This window comes from Pygoscelis adeliae, unplaced genomic scaffold (genome assembly GCF_000699105.1).
Source record: "Pygoscelis adeliae isolate BGI_AS28 unplaced genomic scaffold, ASM69910v1 Scaffold218, whole genome shotgun sequence".
Classification (NCBI taxonomy): Eukaryota; Metazoa; Chordata; class Aves; order Sphenisciformes; family Spheniscidae; genus Pygoscelis; species Pygoscelis adeliae.
The window spans coordinates 4712369-4724117 of NW_008825433.1; the positions used below are offsets into that span (position 1 = coordinate 4712369).

Here is an 11749-nt window from a genome sequence, read left to right on the forward strand (position 1 = left end):
GTTCCTACAATCCATCTTACCTAGTTTAGATGCATTGGATTCTCTGCAATTTATTGTATGAATTGTTGGAGAAGGCTTTAAATTGAAACTCAGTGCTTTTGTGTCAGAGCCCATGATATGTTTTGTAAGAGTAAGGAACTACTTTGTTGCTGTGTATTTTCCCCATTTTCCCCTCTTACTCTTGTGTATTTGTGCTCTTCTCTGGCCTTACTGTCAACAAAGCACTTCAGTGTCTTTGTATATTTAAAACATAAAAAATGCTTCAGCCATAGAGTTTTAAAAGAATGCTTTAGTGTGGCCATTGAAAAAAATAATAAATCAGAATACAGCTACTTCATTGGGATGCATCAGCATATCTTTTGAGTGTGGAAAGCTGCCAGAAGGGCATTGTACTAGTACACTGTGCTGTGCATAAAGTTTGCCCTCCATTTCATCTCAAATTGAGGTCAGAATGATGAGGTCCTTATGAACGTGTGACTCACTAACTGAAGCATTGTTTTCAGCAGCTTACCAAAAATCTTGAAATGATAAGCAACACTATAAAATTGTTAGTGGTGAAAATGAGGAGTCCAAAACCAGAATACTCATATATTTTCCAAGCAAAAAACCCTGTAGTAGTAGTAGTAATAAAATCTTACTGATAACGCTTTTCTAATTGAACTAGAATTCTTATCACTGAGCATATGGGTATAGAACAGCTGATGAAGTAGAGGGCATTGACTGCATTTGTAGGATATTTAATTTTAGATTTTATTTCCCTTAAAAATATGTTTCTGAGTGTATGTGAATGTTTCTCGTTGCCAAGTTCTCTATAGGTCCACCTGCATTTGACATGTTCCACTTCTGCTCTTTATTTGAAAATAATTTGGCATACATCATTCTTGAAGAATAACTGAGCTGCCTCAGTCTAAAAATATGAATAACTGTTTAAACTGCCCAAAAAACCTTGCCTGTATCCCATTAGCAAGATCATAAATTTAGGAGGAGCTATAAATATCAAATATGCAGCATATATGAAATCAATGAGGTGACTTCTGATTTGGAAAAGTAAAATGGCTTTCTTCAGAAGCTAGTGTACAGGATATATAGAACTTTCAAAGGACAATTGAGGGTCTTATTAACACAATCTAATTAACCTCCTTCCTGTACAAGGTTGAAGTGTTATATGCTCTAAACAAATGTTGAAAAGTGCAAGGGAAATACAGAACTGGATCAATTTTCTTTTAATGATAAATAATCCTTCTAGTCTGGTTGGATGAAAGTAAACATATGTGGGCTATGGTTTTGCTTTTGCCATGTGCCAGGATTCAGCTCAGAGTGAATTCTTCAGCAGAGTTATAAACCTTTGAAAATTACTTTATAATGGAAATGGTGACAGGCCATTAACTACAGTAGCATAAATGCATTGATTCAACATATGTATAGTTGTACTAAGTTGCCAAACACACGAAACAGTATGTGCTGAATGTATAGGGACGAGGCTTCTTTGTAGTTTTAACTACTTAATGACATGATTCATATTATGTTAACATTTCTCAAACATACGGCCCCTGACAATATTGGACAAGTATCATTTGGGACTAAGATATATTTGTACTATAGTGACACTGCGATCCCACTCTAACTTCTATACTGGAAGGGGACCAAGAAGCATTTAACATGATGCGTTTAATCACCAATGCAATTACAGTGTCATTGAAGCAGATATGTTTTCCTACTACCAAGTCATAGGAACTTCTAAATAATAAAGAATCATTACTAGGTATGCTGGAAAACTTTGTTCCCAATAAAAATGCAGAATCTGGGATTCTGCAATCATATTTAATTAGCATCTGTGGCTTAAATATCTTTAAAATTAAATATCTAATGCATGCATGCTATATGAAAACATTTTTTCTCCAAATTACTACTTATTCCATCCTTAAAAGACAACTGAACAAAAATTATTTTCAATAATGACTATTATTCTGGTGTTGTTTTTCAAGCATTGAGAATATACACCTATGCTAGAATTGTTACTTATTTTTACTCTGGTGCAGCTGCATGATTCTTGCTATTGATGGGTATTTGCATTAATAACGCTAGTTCAGTATTAACTTAAAAAGTGTAGGAGACCTAATACAGATGAAACCGAGCATTTTATATTGCCCTTTGGCACTTGTGTGGATTTAAGCTAGTATTAGCTTAAAATGTGGATTAAGCTAGCATTTCTGTGCTTGTTTTTCCTTTCTGTTTTTTTTTTTTTTTTTTTCCTTAGATGGGAATGGGGAAGCTAGGAAGTGTCTGACAACCTGCTGGAAATGTAGGCTTTTGTTACAAAACCTTCAGTATTTATTAGGTATGCCTATATAAATTTCTTGGCAGAAAATTGTTTTCATTAGGGAGGCTGAGATCAGGCAAATTTTTTTATACTTCTTTTTAACTCTCTTCGAATGCGCAAAATTTCCACGTGTAATTTGTTCTTGAACCTTCAGATTGAGATTTGTCTTTTTTAGATTGGCTATTCTGATCAACTACTGTACATCTAACAGTCTTGTCTTTGAGATTTATGGCTAGACTATCCACTTCATTCTCTACGTGTGGTTTCATATTGATAAAATCATTTACTGGGAGAGGGGGAAGGAAAAACAAACTTCCAGTGAAGACAGACTAGAATGCGCATTGATTTGAATGGTACCTCACAATGGTATACTGCCAAATGGCAAGAAAGAAAAGGAATAATTAGTAGAATAGGGCATAAATTTGAGTAAATAATTTTCAGCACTTTTACTGGGGTAGATAAGGCCACACCTTCAGAAGAATGTCCTGGAAATAACATGAAAATGGAATGAGGGAAGCAAGCAGAGGGGCTGAATAAGAATCTTAGTTCTTTAGTTCTATTAGTTAGTTACATATCAATACACAGGATTTGACCTATGTTATTTTTGATACTTAGTGCCTTTCACTGGCTCTCACTTTGCATTACTCATCTTTAACCGGAGATGCAGATGTTGATCTCACTGAAGTTAAGACCTTACAGTGGTCTGCATGTGCGTCTATCTGAAGGCTCAAATAGTTTCTTTTGCTATGGAGATTTGTAGGCTCAACAGTGCAAGTAAGGGATGATGGTCTGAATAGCCTCAAACGTGTGTTTTATTTTTATCCTTACGTGTGATTTATCTATTGCTTAAAGTATAAATATGTTATAACTTCCAGGATTTCCCATTTCTGTAAATTTCTTCCTCTTTCAAAGTCCCCATGTCATTGTTATTACTTTCATGGCTGTGTTAAGGGAGTGGTTTTTTCCTTTGGCAGTGGAAGCACTTTTAATACCTACACTTGTTTCAGACCAAGTCCTGGGGAGTTGTTGCATGCAATCATTCTGTAGCCTCTGGGGTTTTCCAGCTGGCTTGAAGTATCCTCTGCCTTTAACTTGCTCTGCCACTTGACCTTCCGAGCTTGCTTCACCTTGTGGTTTCCAATCTACATAATAATTTTGTGTCACCCTTTAGTTAAATGGTTTCTTTTTGACAGATGGAAGTACCTTCAAGTAGGGTTTAACTTTATATTCTGCCTCGGAGATAATACCATTCTATTTGACTTGATTTGTCCATAAATATGAATGTCTTTCTGAATACCAGCTTAAATTATGTACAAGTGGAGATTGTAAATTACCAGTATAAATCTGGCTTTCTAGGGATATTGTACATACAAAATGTATGCTGTGGTAATTCTGGATTAGGTGCTGTTAAACATGAAGCTGACTTCTATGAGGGAAATCTGGGAATGACCTTAATATGTCCGGTTAAAAACTGTGGTGGTTTGATAACTGATTGACAAGCATGTCAAATATCCCCGACCTAACTGCAGCAGAAGGGTGTAGAAATGTTGGGTGTCGGCCTAAAGACTTGCAGTCTAAAACACGCAATTCTCATTGCCAGGACTGACTTCGAATTTTAGCTTCACTGTGCCTTACTCACCTTTACACTCATGATTTTACTGTACGTTCCTAGAAATCTGAAATGTTTTGCTTTCCCTAAAAGTCACCTGCTCTAAGCAGAGTTGGCCGCTGTGACCATCTCTTTCCTATGAAGTGGAAGGAAGGGAGGCTGTGTCATTACCAGGACTGTTTGATGCTTTAGAGCTTTGAGTGTTTCAAATAAAATTACCTCAAGAAATAACAGATATTACAGATGTACAATATATTTGAAAAAGCTATCAGGAGCAAAGAAACGTTATATTTTGGTGTTCCTGGCTGGCAGTATGAGTTTCTGGTGAATGCTGGAGTCACTGGGAAGTATTCAATGTAAAACTGCGATGTGGTTAACAAGATAAACTTCATAGAGAAAACAGCAATGTGCAGGTTTGCTCAATTTTAAGTCTGGTGCGAGATCCCTTGCCTGCTGTAAAGAGGAAATCCTAGCAATGAGAGGAGGGATTTGCAGTGTAACAAAGAATTGTCGAACATATATTTTACTTGACAGACATTGACATGACTCTCAGATAATATCTAGTAAGTTTGACGTACGTAAACTGCTTAATGCATTTTCTTTGTAAAGCTTTTGCTCTAATTAAATATTGCACTTTCAAAAAGGGGCTGATTGTTGATCAACACTGTTACTCTGTCTCTAAAAAATGCAGTTTTCTTAGTTATAGTTTAATGTTGGTGGATCTGCAGTGACATAAGTGACTGTGCGAAAGAAATTGAAAGAAAAACCCACTCAAAGTTTAGATTCTCATCTTACGTAGCAGCCTCAGGCTTGGATGCCTTAAAAAAGCATATAAAAGGATCAGAGAGAAAGTGATCCTTGAAACTGTAACAGTGAACTGAAGTTATTTAGCTCATAAGGTCACTTGTCCAGTAGCACTGTCCTTTCAGAAAATCTGGGGGTTTTTTTGTTAGAACAAATGGCAGCCTTTTTTCTTTTTTCACATAGCTGTATGTTGTGTGTGTGCGCGCGTGTGTGCGTTTTCCATTGTTGATGTGCTGATAAGTAAATATTATATGAGGCTTTGGATTGATACTTAACAGCTGAGATGGTTGATTATACCACTGAAAACATTTGTCGTTGCCCGTTCCAATGTCATCAATATGAACCATCTGAACTCTGCCTTTCTTTTTCTTTGCTGCCCCTGGGGTTTAATGGCTTTGCAGAGAAGCTCCTGCCTGGCATATTGAGCTGCTCCAGAAGGTCTAACCCATAAGCAGTGAGTACTGAACTGCAGCACACTAATGCTGTAGGTGTTGACTCACCATGCTGTTTTTAATTGCAGTTCTTTTGAAGGTAGATAATCTGTGCAGACTGTCAACATAGATATTGAATATTTGGGTATATGCCAATTTGATGATGTATTTGTATGGCTACAAATGCTGTTCTGCTTTTCTTTTCCTGGGAATTAACTTTTCTCCTGTGCACATACTGTTTGCATTTAAAACTAGCTTTCATGTGTCTGTGGCTCTTGCTATAGCTGGCAAATGCTTATGTCTCATATCTGCAGTGAACTGTGCTCTAGAATTCTTGAGCCTGATGTAAACCAGCTTTCAAATGTGCATGAAAAGCATCTGTAATGTTTTGATGTGACTAATACTAAGATATGATTGACCAAGTCTGGATTTACTTTGTTACTGGAAAGTCATTCAAAATACCCATTTGCAAACTCGGGGGGGAGAGGAAATTCTATAATTCTGATAGGTGTGTTCATTTGTGATATAATTGCTTTGGAAAAAAACTGTCAAAATTTTTGTCTCGAGAGAATAAGCAGTTTTGATTTTTATAATTTGTATATTGTAAGATGCAGCTCTCATCTCAAAATTCCATCCATGTTTGGCTGGAAATAGAAAACAACTGTTTTGGTAGTCTCAACTGTTTTTGTGTGTGCATATTTATAAAGATAAAGATGCAATTAATTTGGCTAAATGATACGTTCCAGCTAGAGGCTGCCCTGAGGAGGCAAAAAAGTCTAGTGGGCATGGACAGTTTTGGTACAACCTTGCCTGTCAATATGTACTTTCAGACCTGCTCAGGACGGTGTTAATACTTACAAGTAATGGCGGAGCTGATTCAGGAATGCTGAACAAATCCAGTATTGGACAGCGTGCACAGAAAATGGGTTGCTCTTACCTAAAGACATTTCAACATGTGGAGAGCTTTTGAGGATATTCTCCAGCTCACTTTGTAAAAGAGATGCTGTGATGTTAGAAGAGAACTTTTTGTAAACTGGGAGAAACTTGTTCTCCCATAGTATATTGCTTTGGGTAGTTTCATGGTAGCCCTAGAGAGGTCTATAGCCTTTTTTTTTCTTTTTTTCTTTTTTTTTTTTGTGGGCCTACTGACTTTCTTTATGAGGGTGAACACTTGTGGCATAATTGCACAAACACTTTGGCAACATCTGGGAGGCTTAAGATATTGCTGTCATTCTCCAGCTGTTTTTCTTTCAGCTGAAGGTTACTGCCCTCAAAGTTGAGCCACACTAATGGATCATATGAACTATCCTAGTCCATGTCAGTGCAAAGTCAGCCAGGTTATTTTAAATTACTGCTGGATGCAGCTGAGGGTAGTAATGAACAGCTTGAGGTAATAACTTCTTAAGCCATTCCAGCTAGACTTCCAAGAGCACATCTGTCTGTGTCCTTATAAGTGCAAAACTTTAATCTCTCTATTGCTGTACTGTATTCAGGATTTGTCAGGACTGCAAAGCTGTTGCCAAGGGGAGTCTAATATTCAAGTGGAATGTATTGGCTCTTCTTGTCTATCATTATTATCATATTGCAATAGAAAGATCCGAATGATGAGTGTGTAACATATACATTGAATGGTAAAGTAAGCTTATTTTCAAATGAGGTAAATGTGTGGAAGTCATGTTTTGGGAACTCTTTAAATTGGAAGGAGATTGCCATATGAAGTGTCTTCTCCCGTCCCTGTTCCTAGTTCAGTCACTTCTAGCCACTTATCTTTCCTAGCCATTAAGTTCTTACCCTCTCTGTACCCTTGCTTCATTCCCCAAAAAACGTCTCTGTATTGATTAGAATTATAATGAATTTTTTAGCTCTATTTTTTTTTATTTTTGCCCCAGGTCCAGCAAGACTATGAATCTCTGTTCCAAATGCTTTGCTGGTAAGTGCAGTAAAAGGTTTTGTGTTTTTGTTAGATTATCGAAACCACATTGTTGGCATCTCCTTCAGGATTTGTGCATGGGTTTTCCTTCCTTCAGTGTATATATGTATTCAGATTTTCTTCACTTTGGTGCTTCATTTATTTGCTAATCAAGAACTTCTTGTGTAAATGTACCAATCAAACCTTGTTCTTGAAGTTTATGGAATTCTGGAACACCCTTGAATTACAGAGCTCTGCTGTCAGCACAGCTCCTATGTGGATGATGTGGCTTTCAAAATGTGTAAGTCTGAATTGTGATTTGGAATTTTGTAGGATTTATTTTGTAATAACCTCTGAAATATGGTATGGATAAAAAATGAAAAGGAAAAGTTGGTATAGAAAACCTCTTGCTCCATTTCTTTTTAACTTGCAGCCCTTGAACATTAAATCATCAGTAGCTCATCAGTAGGCTAATTCTAATTGCTACATATTACTTTCTTACTGCGAGGTCATTTCTACTGTGTAAAATGTTAGGAATTGCTATTGACCTTTTCCTGTTAGCATGTTCTAGCTTTGCCTTTCTGAGAATTTTTTTGGTGGTATTTAGTATTGTGAACTTATTTTTATTTGTAATAAAAGTGCTGTCATAGTTCATGATTTTTAATTTCTCTTGGGAGAACAGGTACAATATTAAAAAGTTCAGAATTTTTTTAAATTTTCAGTCATTGGCTTGTCTATGAAACATTAATATTGAGCTTGCAGAGTTTTTTTTTTTTTAAGGTCATTGGTTTCCAATGCAAAATCATGGAATCTTTGAAAATTAAGGCAAAATGTACCAACCACCCCCCACCCCAGAATTTTAAAGCTTTTTCTGAGTTTTTTTACAAAAAATAAATTTTGACTTGTAGATTTCAGATCTCGGGTTCAGCATCACTTCATTAAACAACCACATGGGAAATAAAGATTGTCAAAGGCTCTTCAGCAAAATGATGCCTATATTTCTCTGGCTGTTTTCCAAAGCCATGGATCACTGGAAAGGGTATATTGAAGAAAGTGCAAGTCCTTTCTTGTACTCTTTTCCTTACTGACTGCTGTCAGAAACAAGCTACTAGGTCTTTGATTTGACTCAGTACAACTGTTATGTTCATATTAGCACTGTGAACAACTTCTGTTTGCGCACCTAAGAAATGTGGATTTTCTGATTCCAAGATATCAAAATGGCCAATCCCTCATATTCTGGATTTAGCAGAGTACCCAAAACTTCACAGCCAGCAGGCCAGGCATTAAGCAAGCCATCTTTTATTTTGGTTTTACTGGTTTTTGTTTGTTTGTTTTTAACAAGAAAGAAAATTCTTGGCTTCTACTCTGTAATTCTCCTGAAAAGCCATTACGTCTGATCAAGTTCATTCTTCTGTTGTAAAAATAGAAGATATCTAAATGTATGTGATTTAGGGGGGGTGGGAGGGGGAAGCTTACCTTTTAAAATTTTCAAGACTTTCAAGCCTGTTTATTTTAATGAAATAAGACTTGAAGAGTTTGAGTAGTTAAAAAGCTACTGCTAGTTGGAACAAAACCAAGTATTGTGGAAAAAGGCAAATTTACTCTGTCTCTTTAGATTTTTAACTATGATTCCTTCAACAACTAGCATCGAAACAAGCAGTCCTGTTTGAGTAGCAACTCAAACTCTCAATGTCATCAGTCCCACATAAGTCTTTTTTTTTTTTTTCTTCCTTTTATGTTACTGAAATATTTTTCTCGTATTTTTTATACTGGGTTTCCAGCCACAGTATTGAAATAGAAAGATGTATACTCTTGTTTCTGTAAATTTAACCACCACAGATAGCAAGATTTTAGGCAAGTAAGGTGTTGGAAGATGTTTTTCATCATTCCAGGCACTCCAAAGATATGATGTGAAAAAAGTTTCTCTTGTTTCTCTTTTAATGTGGCAAGTTATTCATTCAAATGTGTTGAAGCAGATTTATATGCAAGGGAAAATGGGGAATTATTATTTCTCTTGACCGTCGTTTCCTTTCTCTTTTATTTTAGAAAAAAGAAATCCACACAACGAAAAAGGTTAGTAACTTTGTTAAATGTTTTGGTTTGTTTTTTTCAGCGGGAATCCAGTCTTCCTGTTTTTTAAAATAATTTCAGACACACAGAGCAGCAGTGCCCTTTGCATTTGTGTCAGCATTATCTTTTTATATAAATCAGGGGAGAAGGGCAACAAGTCAGCAAGAGATGAAAACATTGTTGGGTTTACATTGCAATGTGAATTATTACGTGGAACTGTCTTATCTTTACTGGTTTTTCAGACCTTCTAAACTGTACAAGTTTGTAAATACATGATAATGAGCTCTTCTTTAGTTCTGCCCTTCCTCTCCTCCCCATGCCCAGTCACAGTTTGATGTCTGTGATGGTTAATTAGCACAGAAATGGAGCAAAGGGCGGTGGTCGGGGGCTGTCAGTTTGCCTTCTTGCTTGACCAAATACTTGTGATTTCTAAATTTGTTATCAAGATAAATTCACTGAATTTTCACTGCCATTTGTCCCCAGATTAAACAAACAGCAAAAGCAACAAGATTATGTAGCAAGGAGAGTGGAATTCCTTGTTTTGGCTATCTTTGTACATTTTTTTTGTATTAAACACGGGAATACTTTTCACAGGTTATTACAGAGATTAGGTTGTTCAGCTGTCTGTGGCAAGAGTGAGCTGGATACTGCACAGATATATGCAACCCTTTGCCTAGAAGAGCCCAATGTGTTGACCTAGATCTAGGAGGTTCACTAAGCTCTTCTGTACAACCACAAATCTGCTGTTCATTTGCCACAGACTAGTTCTTGGCTTGCACATAAAGGTTGACAAATACTGGAGAGGAGCTTGAAGTTAGCTATCCTCTTCAGCCCTCTTTGCCTTCTCTTCACCCCATCTGCCTGTTCCAAGAAGGAATACCTGACTTGTTTTATTTAAGCCCTGTAGAAGCAGCAGACTCTGAAGTGTTCAAGAGCCTCTCTGAAATCATTTCAAGTTAATTGTACTTCTGCAAAGTACTTTACAACATTCTCTCTCCAATTCAGCGCTGACCATGTGCTATCAATGCCTCAAAGTCTCCAGATACAACACAAGTGTAATCCTAAATATTAAATTGCTTCAAATAAATTTGCTCTTCAGATGGTTAAGGCATGGTTGCTTCAGACTTCTTGCACATCAATACGAATGCAATAAAGTGTGGGGTTTTTTTTAATCAGACTATAGGCTGGTAAGTGAAAAAATGCAAATTATGGCCAGAGTATCTCCCTTAATGACAGCACATCTTTCGCTAATACTGCAATCTCTCTTCTTTCAATACGGTGAACTGTGAAATCTGAATGATTAAAATACAGGACAGTGATGAGTGAAATTTTTCAAAAGTACTCTTTATTAATCTATCTTTGCTCCCATTAGGTTTATGGAAGTTTTAATATCAACTTCAGGTAGGGATGTTATTTGAGTACTTTTGAAAAGCCACTTTTACGAAGTAGGCTCTTTCAGGCAGGAATTCTACAAACATTCACAAAAACAACACCTGGTACCTCAAGAACTCAGTTTTAATTGGAACCTCTGGGAACAGTCACAGAACAAACTATTACAGAGTAAGAACAAATATTTAAATACAGAAAACTGTAAAACTAGACTTTCTACTTAAATCACCCCAAAAAATGCAGTCTGCCTTTAATCCATTTGATTGTGAGTCTAGAAAGTTTAATTTCTGTAACGGTGCAATCAGCATTGGAAAGAGGGGTGCAGGAAGTGGATTTCAGCTTGTTCAGTAGTATGTGAAGCTGAAGGTAAGTGCAGCAGTGGATGGTTTGGTGGAGAGATGCACTTGGAAAACTGGAAGAAGATGAAATGATGATTAGAGTATTCATGGGTTTGTGAATCAATTTCATAGCCCTTCTGTCTGAAGGTGTAATTGAAACGTCTAGAGGTGGGTGTCCATCTCTTTTCTTAATCCAGCTGTGCAATATTTGTGTTCATGTTCTGTGAAGTGCCAGATCAGCATCACTGAATTTAAGAAAATACTTCTGAGTTTTAAGGGCCTCAACTCTTAGTTCATTTTTATTTTTAGTTTGAAATCAAACACTTTTTTTTACAGACTGGTATCTTGATGACTAAAAATTATAGATACTTAATCTCAATCTATCAAGTAGGAAATCAGTATTGCTGGAACCACATAGGTATTGTCAACACATATGCTTGGCCCTGTGCCTGATTATGAAATTTTGTAACTTCAGTAGTATCTTTTATTCTCCTGAATTTGAAAGATCTGATAAGGGGGGAAAAAATAAAAAGAGACGCTAATATCTTCTATGTATCATCTGATTCTAGAAGTATCAGATTATTCGCTATTATTTCTATTTCTTGAACTCACTCAGATGTCTGACTGTAGAGTTATTTCATGGTTTTGTGCATCTTAACCCTTCTGCTTTGTTGAGCAGACCTTTATTTTGCCATGCCTAAGTCACACAGTTGCCGGAGCTTACAAAATTGGGGTTTTTATGTGACTCAGAGTCACTTGAATAACACAATTTCCTCTTCTCTCAGTCTTTGTAAATCTGGGGAGCTATTTAGAATGCTGCCTTGTCTGGCAGTAATAACACCTACTGTAAGCATGAGCTGGGAAAATTCAGCATTCCTG

The 11749-nt window shown here is 36.5% G+C and overlaps 1 protein-coding gene across 2 annotated transcripts in view; it reads left to right on the plus strand.

Moving 5' to 3' along the window:
• Positions 1-11749, plus strand: part of ZFAND3 (zinc finger, AN1-type domain 3) — a 142299-nt gene that overhangs the window by 18316 nt on the left and 112234 nt on the right. Inside the window, exons 1-3 of one of the 2 annotated variants that reach the window (XM_009331074.1) lie at positions 5106-5187; positions 7054-7094; positions 9120-9146. In XM_009331074.1, coding sequence (XP_009329349.1) covers positions 7067-7094; positions 9120-9146 — 55 coding nt within the window. In that variant the 5' untranslated portion in view covers positions 5106-5187; positions 7054-7066. Of the gene's footprint in view, positions 1-5105; positions 5188-7053; positions 7095-9119; positions 9147-11749 lie in introns of those variants that run through there. The other variant, XM_009331075.1, reaches the window with a different exon arrangement.